Below are 18,397 nucleotides of genomic sequence, written 5' to 3' on the forward strand. Positions count from 1 at the left end.
AAGAAACAGGCAGGGGAATGAGAAAATGCTTTCTTTTAACTTTTGTGAGATTTGTATGTAGTGGTTGTATTGAATGAGAAAGACCAATTAGAATCGGAGAGGACTGAAGGCTGGAAGCTTGCTCATGTGAATTTTTATGGGTAATTGTTTTTCTTACTGTGATTCCTGTATTTTCCTTCACAGGAGAAAAGCAAAAAGAAACAACACAAAAAACTGGGTGAAGAAGAAGAAACAATTCCTCCAGAGTACAGATTAACAGAAGCCAAAGTAATTTATTTAATGTGCTTATTCTTACTTTCATTCCTCAGAACGTGTGGGTGAAACTGAGACTCCCATTTCATTTTGAAACACTGATGTTTTGGTTCAGCCATTTTTATAATATCTAGAAATTCTGGTTTGTAGCTCCCACAAATATCTGTCATCTATCATTGGATGCCTGCATGGGCATACAAACGGTTTAGATGCAGGTACCTGCAGATTAATAATCCTGAGATTTGTCCACTGGAGTTTTTCTGTAGCTTCTGGTACTTTAGAAATAACTTAATTATTTAGAAATAATTAAGTTATGATTGGTTAAAGTTGTTAGAAATAATTAAATTATGATTGGTTAAAGCTGTTAAGAAAACCCCAAGGACCTGGATGTTTTAAGTGGCATTTTGAGTAGCAGCAGTAGATGCCATAGAGGCTGCTGGTTATGTCCCTGTCCCCTGTAACACTTTCTGTTGCTCAGAGAATGCTCCCAGGATGCTTGAATTGCATGGCTGTTTAAAGATTAATGCAAGGGATTTTTTTTCTTTATAGGATAAAGATGGAAAACCACTCCTACCAAAACCAGAAGGGAAGTCACAGGTAAAAAAAAAAGTGATAATTTCAAATAACTGTTTCATTCAAGACTTACTTAACAAGTCAGCAGTGTTCAGTTTAAAAATGGGATACATTGCCTGCTTCCTTTTTAAGAGATAAAGAGACTTATAATCTTCTTTTTCTTTCCAATGGCAGCCTATGAGTGAAAATGACCTTTTAGAGGGTTTGACAGAAGGATTCTCCTGTTCTCCATCACCACCTGCACCATTACCTACATCAACTGTACTAAAGGTGAGTATGTTAGATTTCTGAAATCTGGTTTTATTTTCAAGTTGTTTGAATAATCATGACATTTTCTATGTTTTCTTCATATAAAGTTCCTTAAATGAAACCCAATCACTAAAAATTTAAAATACTTCTTGTAGTAAGTTAATAAAAGAACAGGACTTTAAAAAACAAACAAACAAAAAACTAGTTATGTGACATATTTTTTTACCAGTTGCTTGCATGAGTACTGCTTTCCAGCTGAGGATTTTAAAAGTGTTTTTTGGGAATATTAAATGGCTTGGTGAAATCTTAGTTCTTTTGGAGTCATGTTAAATCTTTTGGAGTCATGTTAAATCATGTTTAAACTTCACCTGTGGTGAGGTTTAACCCAGTGGTTGAGATGGAGGAACAAAGTGAGATGAGGAACAGTTGCACAGTGTGGGGGGTGTGTTTCAATCTGAAATAAGCAAAGCTCCTCAAGAAAATTAAATCCTAGAAATCATCTGTGTGGGTGCTGTGTTTTGGATGGTTTCTTTGGGTCTAATGAGTGTTTTTCTCTGGTTTCCCTGTGTGCCTTGTTCTTCCAGAAATCCAAGGGTGGTGCCAAGCCTGCGGGTTCCTCGGATGTGATCTCTGCTGCTACGGTTTCCTCTGTGCACTCAGCAGCCCCTGCACCTTCTGCCACTGTAAGAAACCTCTCCTGTAGGTTCTTACCCCAAAACAAGGGGCTGAGTAGTGAGGAGAGGCAGCCCCGTGATCTGGACAGTGTGACCAGTGTGGACTGTTGCAGAATTTAACAATTTATTGCTAAAAATGGCTATTGCAGAGAAGGAAAATGTTCCCCTGGGGAAAAAAATAATGGAGGAAAAAATAATGAGTGGACACTCCATTTTCAACAGAGTTCCACGGGCAGTACCATGACCCCCCTTTGAATACCAAGGGAACTTTTCTTCCTGGTGTTTATTGTAATTTTGCTCACACATTTTGATCCATGCTGAGGGATTTTCCCCTGGTGCTCCCAGCCTGGCTTGGGAGGGGAATATAAAGCTCCTCCTGCCTGTGTTGGCTTTAAGGGCTTTTTTTCTATCCAGATTCTGTATAAAATTGCAAAATCCATGGTAACTACTAAACAACAATTGCCACACAACAATTGCCTATTATTTCATAGATCTGTTCTCATTACAGCAGCTAGGCTTATTTATATAAAAAAAAAAGAAAACCATTCAAGATAATTCCATAAGCCCTTCTTGAAATTATGTTTTCTGCAGGTCAGAAATATTCTGTATTTTTCCCCTATCTGTTCTGCTACACTGCAAGTACACTAGGAGTGCTCTTTGTTCACTCAAGTTCTACAGTTCATTAGCCAGTTCTTACAGTAGATTGATGAATTACATCATTTTTGCAGCAGATGTGCTTTCACAAATGTGTTTCTGCTTTGTTAGGGAGGAAAAGAGATGGATGAAGCCTTGGATCTCCTGTCTGATTCTCTGGGACAGAGGGAACCTGACCCTGATGAGAACAAACCAGTTGTAGATAAAGTGAAGGTAACAAAAGGCGTTCTGAAACTTAAGCAATTTGGGAAGAAGGAAGGATGGGAGGGAATAAACCAAACCAACAAAAAAAAAAAAAAAAAAAACCCCAAAAAAACAAAAAAAAAAAAAAAACCCAGAATCTACAATGGTTCCCATATGCTCACAGGAATATATGGCATTGGAATTTTAAGACTAAGAGTAAGGTAATTGGAGAAAAAAATCCATGCTCTTAGGTATATCAACCACTTTTCAGTCTTCTGGATTACCTGTGTGTTCTGAGAAAGATGATGATTTAGTTAATATACTTCAGCCACTTGAGGGCAAGTGTTGAAATATTATGGGAGATTTGAAATATTTTTAGTTCAGTGCTTTTCATTGCCATTATTATCAATTTTCAGGTGTCTTCTTGGGCCGCGGTTTCTAAAATTGATTTTCTGGCCCTCTTTTTGTCAAGCTTTGACTTTTATAACCACAAGTTCACTTAATCGGGCACATTTTTAAACTTCCTTGTTTCTGCTGATTTTGTCTTCATTTAGGCTTTCATAAAATCCTACAAAGGCCCTTCTGCTAACAAGAAAATAAATTTCTGCATAATAGTAGTAATAAATTGTAATTTGAAATAGCAAAGGTACAGTACATTACGGGGGAAAATCAAAATGACCATATGCTGCCTATCAATAAGTTTAGGCTGGAATCTTAGCTGGAGAAAAAAGAAAAAAGAGATACTAAAATGTCTGCATTAAGAAAGACAAAAATGTTCTTCAGCAGTCTGCTTAAAAACCTCCCTGTGGTGTTCTGTGTGGCACATTCCTGGTCTGCTACCAAAAATCAGAGCAGCATAAGTTGAAAAATAAATGTGATTTTCAAAACTTTCAGGCGTGAAACACATTTCATAGTGAAATGAATACATGGGGGTTTTCTCGGTAGTTTTAAATTTTTAAAGTGAAAAAGCATATCTGTCCTGAATCTGATATGCCCTCTGACTTGTTGATTGCTAATATTTCTAACATGAGTAATAAAGTTTTTTTAAAAATTAAATACTTTCAGGAAAAGGCTAAATCTGAACACAGAGACAAGCTTGGAGAGAAGGATGAAACAATTCCACCTGACTATCGGAAACTTCTGGAGTCAGGTGAGCAGGTAAGGAAAAACTTCCCTAGTTTTTATTTGCAACAGTGGAAATTGAGTCTGTCTGAGCCAGTCTGTCCTCTTTGGGATTACAAGTGGAATAAGTGAGTGTCTGTACTGAATTATGGTAAAAAATACGGGAATGTTCTTCAGCGAGAGTACCTCTGTCCTCACATGCTTATAAGTCAAAAAACAAAAGGGGAAAAAAAAAACTTGTGTTCTTGTTCTGTTGGGGTTTTTTTCTTTTTCAACTGGGTAGTCTGAACAAATAAATCACTTTGAACTACTAAAGAAATCCATTCAGAATGGTGCAGGTTCATTGACAATCTCTTAACAACACCCAGTAGTGCCATATGTAAATACTTGTATTTTAAAACTGATCTGTCTGGTTGAAAATGAGTGAGGATCTGCTTTTTTTGTCTTCCCAAGAGTAAACCAGCAAAGCCAACAGCAAAGGATGACGTGAAACACAAAGGAAAGAAGGTAACATTTATGTTGGGGTTTACTGAGGGTTTTTTTTATATTTATGATATTTATTCTGTGGGTTTTTTCATGCTGTGGGTTCTAATTTTGTTTCCAGGTTGTGTCACTGTAGGCTTAAGGGGTGATTAATTGCAAATATTCATAAGTGAAGGCAGTAAAAGGAACAGTAGTGGACAGTAAAACTTTTTTGAGTAGTAACTCTTCCAAATAAATGCAGTTTTTATGTACAACTGCATTATGAATGTTCAGGAAATCATGCCTCTTGGGAACCTCAAATAGATGTCTCTAACACATGTGTGGAGTTCAGGTGTGCTGCTTTTCTTCAACAAAAGGGATAATTAATTAAACCAGATATTAGTTTCTGAAACACTAATTTGACTCTGGGAAGCTGGGTTGCACATTTTGTGACTTCAAAATTAAAATTATTGCAGAAACCTACGGATGACAGTGCAGCTATTGATGCCTTATCAGGTGACTTTGATACTTGTGCAAAGGCTCCTGCTACACCCCAGCACTCAAAGGTAAGACATTTTCTGCTAATAACTTGCAAAACAAACAGTTTTTCACTCCTTGCAGTAGCTCATTTTAGGTTTACAGGAGGCCTGGTCAGATGCAGGGATTGTCTCACTTCTGCAGTGGGAGTTGGATGTACTTTGCTGTGTACTAAATATTGTTGGATGTATTTTTGTGTTCTAAATATTTGGAAGAAGGACTGTTTGTGGTAATTAGAGCCTTTCAGACAGGCTTGGAGGAGTAAGTTGAGCAGAGAAATGTGGTAACAGTTTTAGGAGTGTTCATAAACTGCAGAGGGGCAGAGAAAGCTTTGCTCAATGATAGCAGGCACCCTGTAGCAATGGTTGGGAGACAGCCCAAGGGGGTTTTGCAGGGAGAAAAAGCAGGGAGCAGGAAATACTTTCAGACGTGTTAGGGAAAACAGTAGAATTGACAGGAAGAAAGGAGAATATTTAATATTTTTATTGATGACATGGATGAGGGCTTAGAGTCCTTTATTAGTAAATTTGCAGATGACAGTAAGCTGGGAACGTGTGTTGATCTGTTAGAGGGACAGAGGGCTTTGCAGAGGGACTTGGAACGGTTGGATGGATGGGCAGAATCTAATGGGATGAAGTTCAATAAGTTCAAGTGCTGAGTCCTGCACTTTGGCCACAATAACCCCCTGCAATGATATAAGCTAGGAACGGTGTGGCTGGACAGTGCTCAGGTGGAAAGGGACCTGGGGGTGCTGGTTGACAGTCGGCTGAACATGAGCCAGCAGTGTGCCCAGGTGGCCAAGAAGGCCAATGGCATCCTGGCCAGTATCAGGAACGGTGTGGCCAGCAGGAGCAGGGAGGTCATTCTTCCCCTGTACTCGGCACTGGTGAGGCCTCACCTGGAGTATTGCGTCCAGTTCTGGGCCCCTCACTTTAGGAGGGACGTTGAGATGCTTGAGCGTGTCCAAAGGAGAGCAACGAGGCTGGTGAGGGGCTTAGAACACAAGCCATATGAAGAACGACTGAGGGAGCTGGGGTTGTTCAGCCTGGAGAAAAGGAGACTCAGGGGTGACCTTATCACTCTCTTCAACTTCCTGAAGGGTGGCTGTGGTGAGCTGGGGGTCGGTCTCTTTCTCTGGGCAACAACAGACAGAACAAGAGGACACAGTCTCAAGCTGCGCCAAGGGACATACAGGCTAGAATTAAGGAGGAAGTATTTTACAGAAAGAGTGGTCAAATACTGGAATCATCTACCCAGGGAGGTGGTAGAGTTGCCATCCCTCGAAGAGTTTAAAAAAAGACTGGATGTGGCACTTGGTGCCATGATCTAGTTGAGGTGTTAGAACATGGGTTGGACTCGATGATCTTAAAGGTCTCTTCCAACCTAGAATTTCTGTGATTCTGTGAGAAGGAATGGACTGGAGAGGCCCTGCAACTGAGAAAAGGAGCAGCAGCTTTGAAATCAGCTGAATTCCTGGGAGCAAAGAGCTGTTTCCAAAGAGCTCTGCTGGCCACTGCAGTGCTTCCCTCAGGCAGCGGAAGGTGGGACCACTGGTGTTTCAAGTCCTGCTTCCTCTGCTTGTGAAATCCAGGGCTAAATCTGCTGCTGCAGCATTACTGCGTGGTGATAAAGGCAAAATCTGCCCATCTCTACCAGGTTTTTCTGATGTAGTCTCCTGTCAGCACGGCCTGTGCTGCTGCCAGACCCACTCAAAAGATTGTGTTTTGGCAGATGTCAAAGCAGGAGGCACCAGTGCTCTATTCTCCTTGTAACTGTAATTATTTTTTTTCTTTGGAGTGTAGGACAAAAGTGGAAAGGAATCTACGACCACTAAACCAAGCTCAAAGGACAAAGGAAAGCCCAGAGACCCTAAAACGGTACAAACACATTTATGGAAGTATGGGCAGTCATACAAGAGGGGCAGGGGGGCAGCTGGATTTTGGGCTCAAATTACAGGGTTGTTATTTTCGGGGGAGTTTTAAATCAATATGTTGAATTTGATCCATTTTTGTAAACATGTACATAGGAGAAAGGCCCCTTTCTATTTCAAGGGAAATAAACAGGGGCAAAAATATATGTATATTTCAGACAGAGTGTTGTCCTCTGAGAGGCTTGTTCAGTGCTCCCCAGGCTTCTCCTTCCCAGATTTGTAGATCTAAGAGTGCATATCTGTAGCTGCCTTGGGCAGGATCCCTGCCATTTCTCTCATTTCTTGACAGTTTTAAGTAACAGCATCCCAAAAGTGATTAAAAAGTACTCCAACAACCACAGCCAGGTTCCCAAGTTACTATCATAATTTTTTTTTTAATTAGTTAAGATCTACATATTTTCATTTAAAAAGTATGAATGAACATGGTGGAGAAAGGCAGGCATCTGTTTTTATTAAAAAAAAATGGGAAAAAAAGAGGGGAGAAGGGGAAGGTAAAAAGAGTTGTTTGCCTTTTTTTATCCAGAAGTAGAGAAAATTGATTCAGGTCAGGGTGAAGCTTGTTCCATCATGTTGTTCTCACAGAGGGTATGTGCAGTAGATGCCTGAATCAGATGATTGCATCTGCTCTGGGAGTTCTACATTTCACATGTCAGTGATGAGATTTCTGATTGTTGTTATTATTAAATCATCACAGGTGCCTTTTTTTGAGAGCCCAGAACTGACTGGCAGCTCTCAGTGTCAAACTGAGGGGTGTCTTTATCTCCTCTTCAGGAGGATGTTCTGAGCTGTGGCCTGATCACTGGTGTGGGTAAAAGGGTGTTTAGGAACAGGGAATGACGAGGTCAGGCACAACCCACTCTGTCTGAAAGAAAGCAATTGATGGTGACAAGGTGAAAATATCTGTACACAGCAGGACTCACCAATACTCTTGCTAAACTATCTGTATTTCAGGTGCGGTTTGTATTTATGTCTGAGCTGTGAGTCTGCTAAAGCCTGATTTCAGGTTTTAACTTGGTTCAGTTTCTGATTGTCTCATCCTCTCCTCAGGCAAAGGGACAGTCCTCCAGCAGCAAATCTGAGAAGCAGAAAGCAAGCTAAACGTTAACCTAACCAGGTGAGATTTCTTCTTCCCTGCTCCCTGGGCTACCACAAAGACAATTTCATGCTTGTGAATTAAAGCTGAGTTTTGCTAGCAGTCCTTGAAGCAAACCAAGGCATGGTTAAAACTACTACGAAATCAAAATGCTTGGGATGACTATGCACTTCAGGGTTGCCAGGCAGGAAAGGTTTTTCACACCCTTTATCCTTTCAGTTTGTACAGAACTACTTCATGCAGCTAAACTCGTTTAGCCTGGAATTCCAAGCATTCCAAGGTGTAACATGCTGCTTCCCTAAGACATTTTCACAGAGTAATGAGGATCAAGCACATCTCAGCTGGGAGCTTTGATCTTTAGGGTACTGACCTTGTGTCATTACCTCTGCTCTGGACCCATCTGGAGGCTTAGTTCCCATAATTCTTCCCAGATTTACATTGTGAGTTTTATTTCCAATTAACAGAAGATGAGCACTCTGACTTTATTTTGTTTTGTTTTGTTTTGTTTTGTTTTCTCCCCCCACCAGGATCCTGCTGCATCGTGTAAAATGTCTTCTTTCTGTGGGTGGATGATTATTCCTGAAGAACAAAAGCTGATGGCAAAAGCACATAGTTATTCTGGGTGGTTTTTGTACAGTGATACTTGCTGGACTTTTCCTCATCTTTTCTTTTTTTCCCAGTAGTAGACTCAGGTTTGTTTCTTTCCCCCAGCAATTCAGTTTATTAGGTCTTACACAGTCTGACTTAGTTGTAATTTCCTTCAGCATTCAGGGGGAAAGAATGCTTTCTATTTGCAGGAAATATATTGCATCAATGAAGAGCTATGCCAAAAAAAAAAAAAAAAGAAGAAAGAGAAAAAAATGTCTGCAGACTTTTGCACATAATCTTCACATAGTGCCTGTAAATCTCTGAAGAGTTCATATGTGCTAGCATTTTTTAACGTTGCAGTGGATGCATTAAGTGTTCTGGAATATAGTGAGCTCTTGTTACCCTCAGCTGGGCTGTGCAGCCTTCTGCTCAGGCCAGCTCCTGGTGGGAAGCTGCAGGCCAGCTGTGGGGTGGCTAAAGAGTGAGAAATTGGGGATTAGCCGCTTCTTCCAGCACGTCTGGACATCAAGCAGGTATTTGGGATGCTGCCTTTAGCAGTAGTTAAAACACACTAGGGCAGGACTTCTTTTTTTTTTTTCCTAATTATTATTATTACCATTATTTCCAATCGTATCTGTACTGTTATCTCATAATTTCAGGAGTCTCCTGGACTGGACAAATCACAAATGTAACACAGAGGGTGGGGAAGGAAAGGAGGGGCTCAAGTCCCCCAGCAGCGATCAAAGCTCAGCTCCAGGGTCAGGCTCCTTTTTACCTTATTTTGCACTGTTTTCCAGTCCTCCTGTTCCTGGCACTCCATCAGGGAACACAGGGATGGGGCTGAAGGTGTTTGCTGCAGGGAGCCAAGCCCTGCTCCTGCTGTTCCCTGCGAGGACAGGCACGGCCAGGCGCCTCTCACGGGCCTCCGTGGGCTTTCCTCCGCCTCCCTGCCCTGCAGAACACCCTTCTGCTCATCCTGAGTCCTGCACAGCCCTGCCCTGGCAGCACAGCCTGGGCTCTGCGGCAGGGATGGCGCAGGCACTGAAGTTGGGGATATTCAGACTCGTGACTGTACTTGCAGTCTGCACCGTGCCGCTCCAATAAAGTTTTTAAGGATGCGCTGTGCCCTTCCTGGCTTTTCATTCATCACCGCTGCTCTCAGGCAGGAGAAAGCCTAGGAATAATTTAAAAAACCCTCACAAATGTTGGCATATTAAAATTGAATCTAACATTTAAAAAAAAAAAAAGGCAAAATACAGAATTGCAGAATCAGCTAGGTTGGGAAAGACCTTTGAGATCATGAGGTCCAAGCTATGACTGAACACCAGCTCGTCAACCGCACCATGGCACTTGGTGCCACATCCAGCCTTTTCTTAAACACCTCCTGCAACTCCACCACCGCCCTGGACAGCCCCTTCCACTGCCCAATCCATCTTCCTTTACATTTTGGAGAAACTTTCCATGTTGGTGACTCCAGGAAAGCCTTCACAAGCTCAGCAAGACCCTGCTACTTTTTTTTTTTTTTTTTTGCCCCTTTTCCTTTGCATTTCAAAGCTGCATCGTAGCTGACCAAGAGCAAATCTAACTTTTTGACTGCTGCTGTGCTGGGAGGCAGCTGGAAGAGCAAGATGCAATTCACTGAAATTGTTTGTGGCCAGGTAAATTGACATGTCCTGAAATACCTGTGTGTGAGGTTCCATCTCTTATGTAGGAGGGCTGCAGTGCACATCCAAAATTAAAAGTTGGGGAGGGAGTTCCTGGGGTACCGGGAAGGCCGCCTAATTTTTCCCTCAGAACTGAGAAGTTAAAAGCAGAAAGCAGAAATGCCATTTACTGCTCACAAAAGAAATGAATGCACAAAAGGGGGTCAAAAAAAGACCTTTCAGAAAAATCACCTGCAATTTGAGTTTTTGTCAAATTCTCCGTAAAGCTCTTAAGATGTTTTAAAAACAGCAGTTGACAATGCTTGAATAGCACAAAATGTCACTGGCGTGATGCAGAGGTTTCTCAGAATTCCTGATTTATACATAAATATATGTTTTATTTAAAAACACATGGAATTTGGCGTGAGCAGGAGGAAGTGGTGCTTTCTGCAGGGTTTTGTAAGAGCTGCTGGCTCTCTGCAATGCAACAGGGTGACTTCCCAACTCCCATGGAGTGGGTTTGGACTCCTTGGGCAGGCTTGATCTCCAGGTGGGAGAAAAGGGAGGCATAGTCAAGTCAAATGCTTGGGATTAATTCTAGATTATGATTTTTTTTTTTTTTCCCTCTTCAGTCTTTACCTCTGTTAAAATTCCAACTGTTTGGGCACATCCATGAGGAAACTGAGACAGGCTGGAACCACACAGGAAATAATAAACACCAGGGACTCAATGTCAAGGGCACGTTTGCAAGAGCAAAGAAATCAAGTGCCCACAAGCACAAGTGCCAATTAACAGATTTGAGTTAAGTTTAATACAAAAATAAGAGTTTTCAGCAGGAAAACGGAGCAAGTGAGCCTTGAAAAACAGAAACTCCACTACTAAAAACCTCCAGGGTTTCAGCCTTGCTTTCTTGGGACTGGATGTGGCACCGGCTGTCAGGGGTGGATAAAAGCCAGCATTCCATGGCCCTGCCGGTGACACACGAGAGCCACCAGGGCTGCCCGAGCGTTCCCTGCAGTGTCACGCTCCGGCCACGCCCCTTTCCACTGGCCCCGCCCCTTTCCCCATTGGCCCCGCCCCTTCTCCACTGGCCCCGCCTCCCCATGTGACCACGCCCCCTTTCCCGCTCTGAAACCGCCCCCCTCGGCTGCGGCTCCGCCCCCAAGCGCTCCGCGCACCTCCCATTGGCCGGCGGCGCCGCCTCGCGCCCGCCGCGGCCTCCCATTGGCTGCGGGTGGCGCTGTTGTTGTTATTGCTGTTACTGCTGTAAACAGGAGCGGAGCGGTGCCACCTGTCAGCTCCGGTCACCTCTGATCACCTTTGGTCACCTCTGGCCACCTTTGGTCACCTTTGGTCACCTTTGCTGAGCTTTGGTCACCTCTGACCACCTCTGGTCACCTTTAGTCACCTCTGGTCACCTTTGGTCACCACTGGTCACCTTTGGTCACCTCTGGCCACCTTCGGTCACCTTTGGTCACCTCTGGACAACTCTGGTCACCCTTGGTCAGCTTTGGTCACCTCTGGTCACTTCTGGCCATCTTTGGTCACCGCTGGTCACCTTTTATCGCCTCTTATCGCCTCTTACCACGCCACCTCTCACCCGTCATCTCTTTTCACCTCTCACTCCTTGTCACCTCCTTGTCCGCTGTCGCCACTCGTTTGCCGGAGCTCGGCCCTCGCTCGCCCGGGCCATGTCCCTGCGCGGCGCCCGCGGGCTGCCCGTGTCCCCGCTGCCCTCCCGGGGCACGGCCCCGCTGCCGCCGCTGCCGCCGGACGGGGCTGAGAGCCCGCACAGGTGAGGGGTGACCGGGGGAGCCGGGCTGGCTTTGCCCAGGGACACCCCGGATGGGACATGGGACACTAAAGGACGTTTTTGGGATGCTCTCGTTCCCGGGGCACTGACACTTCCCCGTCCGACCGCCCGCAGGTTCCGGGACACCCCGAGGAGGGGACACGGGCGGCTGTGGCACTCGCTGGCCCCGGAGCCGCTGGCCTCGGACCGTGCCCGTCCCCGGGACTGCTGGCAGCCCAGGGATGCAGGTGAGGGGCGCGGCCGCTGCGCCCCACGGCTGTGCCGAGGGTGTCGCGGGGGGGTCGGGGGTGTCCGGCAGGGCTTGGCCATGGGGGTGGCGGCGGGGCAGCTCCTGGGGGGCGTTGGGCAGGAGCCCGTGCCCGGGGCTCAGGCGGGAACCGCTCCGCTGGGGACACGCGACATTCCGTGCGGCACCGCTGCTCCCAACGGCGCTGCCACCCGCGGCTCCCGGCCCGGCCCCATCCTGCCCCGGGGTGGGGCCCCATCCCCACACCCTGTGCCTTGTTCCCCGCAGGATCGCGGCCGGAGTCCCACACGCAGCAGAGCCCCGCGCAGGAAGAGTGAGTGGCGCCATCCCCGTGTCCCCCCGGGGACAGACAGACAGACAGCCGCTGTCCCTGCCCCGCCGCTCCCGAGCAGCAGGGCCTGTGCACCCTGCTGTGACCTCCAGTCTGTGTCTGGGGGTGACAACCTGGTGGGGGACGCGGATGGAACACCCGTAAATCCCATCTCTGCTCTCCCCGTAGCTTCCAGAAAACCATCGCGGAATTTGGGAGAGCTCTCAAAGAGTACGTCAGGGGGCTCTGTCCTTGCGGCAGGACATCAATACCAGGCTGTCCTCGAACTCGGGCTGTCCCTGTCCCTGTCCCTGTCCCAAAAGCCAGGCTGTCCCTGTGCCCAGGCTGTCCCCATGTCCAGGCTATCCCTGTCCCATTCCCAAAAGCCAGGCTATGCCCAGGCTATCCCAAAGGCCAGGCTGTCCCCGTGTCCCTCCTGGGGTCCCACTCAGGCCATCGATGTTCTCTCCGTGCCTGGACGTGCTGTTGCCCCAGGTCCCTTTGGGAAGCTGTGACAGCCCTGGGGAGGTCTTACCCCACCCTGAGCTCATCGGGAACAGAGGTGACAATGGCAGAGGAGTGGGACACAGCGATCAGGGACACCTGGAGTCATTCGACGCTTTCCTTTCCCGGCTCTTGCAGCAGGAAGCTCCTCCACCAGAGGATCAGCTCCATGCCGGTGAGTGCTGCAGGACCCTGCCGGGTGTCCGGCCGAGCCGGGGCGAGGAGGATGGAGCCAGGAGAGGGGACAGGGCCGTGCAGCACCGCTCACCCCGCGGCTGTCCCGCAGCAGCGCCAGCTGGAAGCCAGCCCGGTGCTGAAGGACATCTCCCAGCTCCAGGTGCGCAGGGACAGAGTGCGCCAGAGCCAGCCCGAGGATGAGGTGAGGGGCGCAGTGACACCGGGGGGGGTCAGGGAGGGGACACGGGTGCTGGGGGGGGGGTCAGGGAGGGGACACAGCCGTGCTGACGCCGTGTCCCCCCCGCTGCAGGAAGGTTTTGTCCCCAAGAAGCTGCAGAGGCTGGGCCAGCGGAGCCGCCTGCCTGCCGGCCACGACGCTGCCAGGAGAGATCTCCTTGCCAAGAGCCCCTGCGGCGCTCCAGCAATGCAGGTGAGAGAGGCTGGAGCGATCGGGAGGAAGCACGGATGGCTGATCATGGGAAAAGTGGCATGCGCCGCTCCAGCCTGCCCTGGAGGCGTGTGCGTGCGGGAGATGGGCGGGCTGGGGGCTCATGGGGACACGCTGGCTCCAAAGCTGCGAGGCACTGGGAGGTGGATGGACCTGGGCTACGGTACCCGTCCCTAACGGAGGGTGGGAAGCAGCTGGAATCCCCTCCAGGATCTCCTCTGCTTTTTCCCAAAGTTCCCCCAGCTGCCGCCGCCCCAGGCCATGGAGAAGCCGCTGACCACGCCGGTGACGAAGAAGGAGGAGGCAAAGCTGGTACGTGGCCACCTTTGGCAGTGGATGGAGCTCCACAGTCCCCTCCTGGGGGCTCCGAAGGGGGGTCCCTGGGCTGGGGGCAGCTCGGTGAGCAGCCCCAGCCCTGGAGAGCTTGCCAGACCCCCCAGGCAGCAGCGCGGGCTCTCCCCACAGCGCCCGGGCAAGCGTGGCCACCGCCGGCGGCTCTTCCTCTCGCCCTCGGTGCCCCGCAGTGTCGCCGGGCCCCTCCCGAAGCGGGGACTCCCCTGGGACAGGGACAGCCCTGCCAATGCCCAGCGGCAGAGCAGGGCAGCCGGCAGCCCTGAGCAGGAGGCGTCGCTGGAGCCGGTGGGTGATGGGGAAGGTGTGGGGGCAGAGCCAGCGTGTCCCCGGCAGCGCTGGGACACTGTGCCAGAGCCCCTGGTGACATCTGGGGCTATCTCTGATCGGTGCCTCCGCAGGGAGCGTGGCTGGAGCCCTGCGGGTCTGCCCAGCTCCAGGAGATCGAGAACCTGCTGTCCAGCGATGACCAGGAGCTCATTGGGGACTTCTCCAAGGTAGGGGAAGGACTTCTCCAGGATGGGGCAGCTCCGGGGGCACTGCAGGGGCCATCATCAGAGCAGGGACCATCATCGGAGCCCCACAGTGCCGCCACGGAGAGCCCAAAGCCAGCTGGTGGCCCTTGCTTGGGGACACGGGGCCTTGGGGCTGTGACCTTGCACGGAGTGAAGAGCCCCCTCACTGCTCCTCTACTCCGTGCCACAGGCACGTTTGTCTGTCCCTTCCCCTCCCGGGGCTGCAGAACCGGCCACGGGCTGCTCCTGGGCTGGGGAGACAGTGCCACCCCCTGGGACAGAGCTGAGCCCAGGCTGTGTCTCCTCCAGCCTCACCTCCTGCCCACGGTGGAGGGCAAGGACCCGGGCCTGAAGTACATCTCCCCTGGCACGGTAAGAGGACGGCCGCCCTTCCGCAGCCCCCGAGGGGCCGCCTGCCTCTCCCCAGCCCCGTGTGTCCCCTCTTGGTGACCCGGTCCCCCCGCAGCTGGCGGCGGTGCTGTCGGGACGCTACAGCAGCTTCATCGGGAGCAGCGTCGTCGTGGATTGCCGGTACCCCTACGAGTACGAGGGCGGCCACGTCAAGGTCAGAACCCCCCCCGTGGCCCCGGGGCTGGGAGAAAATGGGGGTGTCCGACCTCCAACCAGCCCCAGAGGTGCTGAGCCCATCCCGGAGACAACAGGGATTCAGATGTGGAGACAACAGGGGAGACATTCAGGAGGCCCTGGGATCTGTTGGGTACCCTCCGAGAGATTAAGCAGCTCCCACAAATATGCTGAGCTCCCAGAGAGGAGTGAAGCAGCCCCCCCAAAATGCTGAGCTCCCAGAGAGGAGTGCAGCAGCCCCTCCAGAGCCCCTCTGGGGGTTGAGCAGCCTCCCATGAAGGGTCCCAAGCCACCCAGAGGGATGGGGCAGCCCCTGAAAAGCACCAAGCTGCCCCACAGAGGGTTGATTCCCACATGGAAAGAGGAGCATGACGGTGGGGGAGGCTGGGGGGTAATGTTCTTGGGTCCATGGAGAAAATGAGGTTGGAGAAAGAGGGGAAAAAGACACCGGGTGTCCCTCCCCAGGGTGCTGTCAACCTGCCGCTGCAGCGAGACGTGGAGGAATTCCTGCTGGAGCGCCCCATCGTGCCCCAGGACGCCAGCAAGAGGGTGATCCTCATCTTCCACTGCGAGTTCTCCATTGAGCGGGGGCCCAAAATGTGAGTGAGGGCATGGGGAGGGGGCACAGGGGTGAGTTGTGGGAATTCCGCACATCATTCCTGATGTCCAGAGTAGCCGAGACAACCCTTGGGGGGCTCGGAAGTCCTGGAATGCGACCAGAAGTGCTTGGTGGCTAGACTTTGATCCTGCACAGGATGTAACACCTGTATGAGGATGAGAGGATCACACGGGGATAAGTGGTGAAGGGATAGATTAATTACAGAGTGAAAACACAGGTTTTAGAATCTCGGTACAGGGGGGTTCTAGGAGCCAAGATGGAGGAATTAGGGCGTGTCCTGTCCTTCTTCTTGTCATCCATCTTTGATGGTGATGGTGGCACTTTGAGATTGGTTCTTACTGAATTTGCACTTGTCAATAAGAGTGAAAGGTATTGGGAGGAAAAGGTAAATATCCTACACGTAGTTTTTGGTATAAAAATAAGCGGCCGCCCCGAGGGAGGTCAGTGTGCCCATGGCTGACTTGCTGTGCGGACCTCTGTCGGGCCGGGAGACAACACTGTAGATAAGAATTAATAAACAACTCTGAAGAACTGAAAAACCTGAGGACTCCTTTCGTCCTTTTGAGCATGGGCTGCCTCAAGGCCATCCAGAGCCTTACCAGGCCATTTCAACAGCCGAGACAGGATAGTGAGTGAGGGACCCCCAGCCGGGGCTGATGCCATGGGCTTTGCCCGGCCACAGGTGCAAATTCCTGCGGGACAGGGATCGCTCCTGCCACAAGTACCCGCGGCTGCACTACCCCGAGCTCTACGTCCTGAAGGGAGGGTACCGCGAGTTCTTCTGGCAGTTCCCGGTGAGTTCCTGCCTGCCTGCCGGTGTCCCCATGGGGGCAGAAGGGCAGGAATTGGGAGGGGATAGATGGATGGATGGATGGATGGATGGATGGATGGATGGATGGATGGATGCATGGATGCATGCATGGATGGATGGATGATGGATGGATGCATGGATGGATGCATGGATGCATGGATGGGGGGCACAGGGCAGTGGGGAGGGGCGGCTCTGGGCATCTTCCCTGCCATGGGAGGGGATGATGGAGCTGTGCGTTGCAGGGACACTGCGAGCCCCGGGACTATCGGCCCATGGAGCACCCGGCGTTCAGGGAGGAGCTGCGCAGGTTCCGCGGGCAGAGCCGGCGCGGGCGGCGGGCGCTCTCCATCCTCTGAGCGCGCCGGGAGAGCGCCGGAGCCAGGACTGTGGGATGGGGATGCACCTCAGCTTGGGCTGGCTTATGGCACGAGCTTGGGGTGGTATTTAGTGTTAGGATTGGGTTTGTGTTTGTTTGTTGCTATAAATATTTTTTGTCTATTGTTATAAATATTTTTTGTGTTTGTTATGAATTTTTGGTTGTTGGTATAATTATTTGTTTGTTTATCGTTATAAATATTTTTGTGTTGCTTGTTATAAATAGTTTTGTGTTTATTATGCTTTTTTTGGTTGTTGGTATAATAGTTTGTTTGTAGTTATAAATATTTTGTGTTTGTTGTTATGCTTTTTTTGTTGTTGGTATAATTGTTCGTTTATTGTTATAAATATTTTTGTGTTTATTGTTATAAATATTTTGTGTTACTTGTTATAAATATTTTTGTGTTACCTGTTATAAATATTTTTGTGTTTATTGCTATGAAATTTTGGTTATTGATGTATTGGTTATTGTTATAATTGGTATATTGATATATTTTGTATAGATATACTAGGTTTTGGGTATTGGCTATTTGCTTATTTGTTTGTTTGTTCATTATAAATATTTTTGTGTTTATTGCTATGAAATTTTGGTTTTTGGTATATTTGCTTATTGGGTATATTGGTATATTTGGTATATTGGTATATTTACTTATTTGTTTGTTTGTTCATTATAACAATATACTTTATAAACACTTTTGTGCTGACTGTTATGAATATTTTTGCGTTTGTCTGTCGTTGGGGCTGTTTGTTCCAGTCTCTGTTAATAAATTCTTCTTGCAGGAGAACAAACCCGACTCCTGAGCTCTCCAGTTTGGGGTCAGGGCTCATCAGGGCACTCAGGAGCATCAACCCCTCAGATTCTGAGAAACAATTCTCAATGATCTGTTAAAACATTCTGGGGGAATAAAAAATAATATCAAAGCAAATTAACTTTATATAAAGGGTTGCCACAACAGTTAGGCTGTCACACAATACATTCCCTCACTTGTAAATAGGAAGGGCTATTCATTTAATTGCTGATATCTTTTACATTTCCCTTGAAATGCTAAAAGTTTGACCTTCTGGTTTACATGTTCCTAGGCGCTTTGGTATCCATGGCACCTGCTTTGGTATGGATCTATGTCATAGTAACAAAACACAAAACGTAACTCTTTCTCCAGGAATTTTTATATGCTAAAGCTTCAGTGGGCTTTGGTCCTCTCCAGCTGCCATAAAATAATGATCATAATATTGTATCACTAAGTAATTTTTCATTACAGAGAGGAATTTAACACCACAAGAAATGGCAAATACAATCTACACTGATACCCGTTGTGACGTGGCTGTGGAATACACAACAACTAAACAGCAAATAAAACCAATGGGTATGGTAATGCTTCGTCATAGCCCCATTTTAAACAGGCTGCTGAGTAACTTTGGCATGGAAACAGCATGACAGCAAATGCAAATTCCCTGAAACTTGCTGAGTGTTTATCTGAGGAGCGTCACAAAGAAGCCAGGAAGGAATTTTCATCGTGGGCTGCCAGCAAGAGGGATTTCCCTGCAGGGTGCTGTGCTCAGACCAACGCTGAGGAGCAAACTTTCTGTGTGTTACTCTTGTCCCAGCACAGACAGGAGGGCACAGTTATAAAAGCCACCTGCAAAGGTTTTAGGCTGCCCTCGTGGACCTGCAGCCACAGAGT

The 18,397-nt window shown here is 48.3% G+C and overlaps 2 protein-coding genes across 17 annotated transcripts in view; both read left to right on the forward strand.

The window, feature by feature from the left end:
* The window catches only part of CAST (calpastatin), a 54,110-nt gene extending 44,675 nt beyond the window's left edge, over positions 1-9,435 (forward strand). For 6 of the 7 annotated variants that reach the window (XM_014270104.3, XM_014270105.3, XM_074532507.1 and 3 more), the window contains 11 exons: positions 184-267; positions 802-849; positions 1,000-1,095; positions 1,659-1,757; positions 2,514-2,615; positions 3,651-3,743; positions 4,161-4,214; positions 4,646-4,735; positions 6,504-6,583; positions 7,684-7,750; positions 8,257-9,435. In XM_014270104.3, the coding sequence (XP_014125579.2) occupies positions 184-267; positions 802-849; positions 1,000-1,095; positions 1,659-1,757; positions 2,514-2,615; positions 3,651-3,743; positions 4,161-4,214; positions 4,646-4,735; positions 6,504-6,583; positions 7,684-7,741 (804 nt within the window). In that variant the 3' untranslated portion in view covers positions 7,742-7,750; positions 8,257-9,435. The remainder of the gene's footprint in view (positions 1-183; positions 268-801; positions 850-999; positions 1,096-1,658; positions 1,758-2,513; positions 2,616-3,650; positions 3,744-4,160; positions 4,215-4,645; positions 4,736-6,503; positions 6,584-7,683; positions 7,751-8,256) is intronic. The other variant, XM_074532508.1, reaches the window with a different exon arrangement.
* Positions 9,436-9,587: 152 nt separating this feature from the next.
* LOC102074899 (M-phase inducer phosphatase 2) lies at positions 9,588-17,512 on the forward strand. 10 transcript variants are annotated; one of them, XM_074532517.1, is made up of 14 exons: positions 9,588-11,755; positions 11,888-12,000; positions 12,288-12,333; positions 12,520-12,561; positions 12,973-13,009; positions 13,124-13,213; positions 13,322-13,441; positions 13,670-13,771; positions 13,925-14,098; positions 14,212-14,307; positions 14,635-14,697; positions 14,792-14,890; positions 15,376-15,509; positions 16,583-17,512. In XM_074532517.1, exons 1-14 carry the CDS (start codon positions 11,652-11,654, stop codon positions 16,845-16,847), a joined length of 1,485 nt encoding a protein of 494 aa, XP_074388618.1. In that variant the 5' UTR covers positions 9,588-11,651; the 3' UTR covers positions 16,848-17,512. The 10 variants fall into 10 exon arrangements, with proteins under 10 accessions (XP_074388618.1, XP_074388619.1, XP_074388620.1 ...); XM_074532518.1 differs by having other exon boundaries at positions 12,976-13,009; positions 13,121-13,213; XM_074532519.1 differs by having other exon boundaries at positions 12,976-13,009.
* Positions 17,513-18,397: the final 885 nt, after the last annotated feature.

This window comes from Zonotrichia albicollis, chromosome Z (assembly GCF_047830755.1).
Source record: "Zonotrichia albicollis isolate bZonAlb1 chromosome Z, bZonAlb1.hap1, whole genome shotgun sequence".
Classification (NCBI taxonomy): Eukaryota; Metazoa; Chordata; class Aves; order Passeriformes; family Passerellidae; genus Zonotrichia; species Zonotrichia albicollis.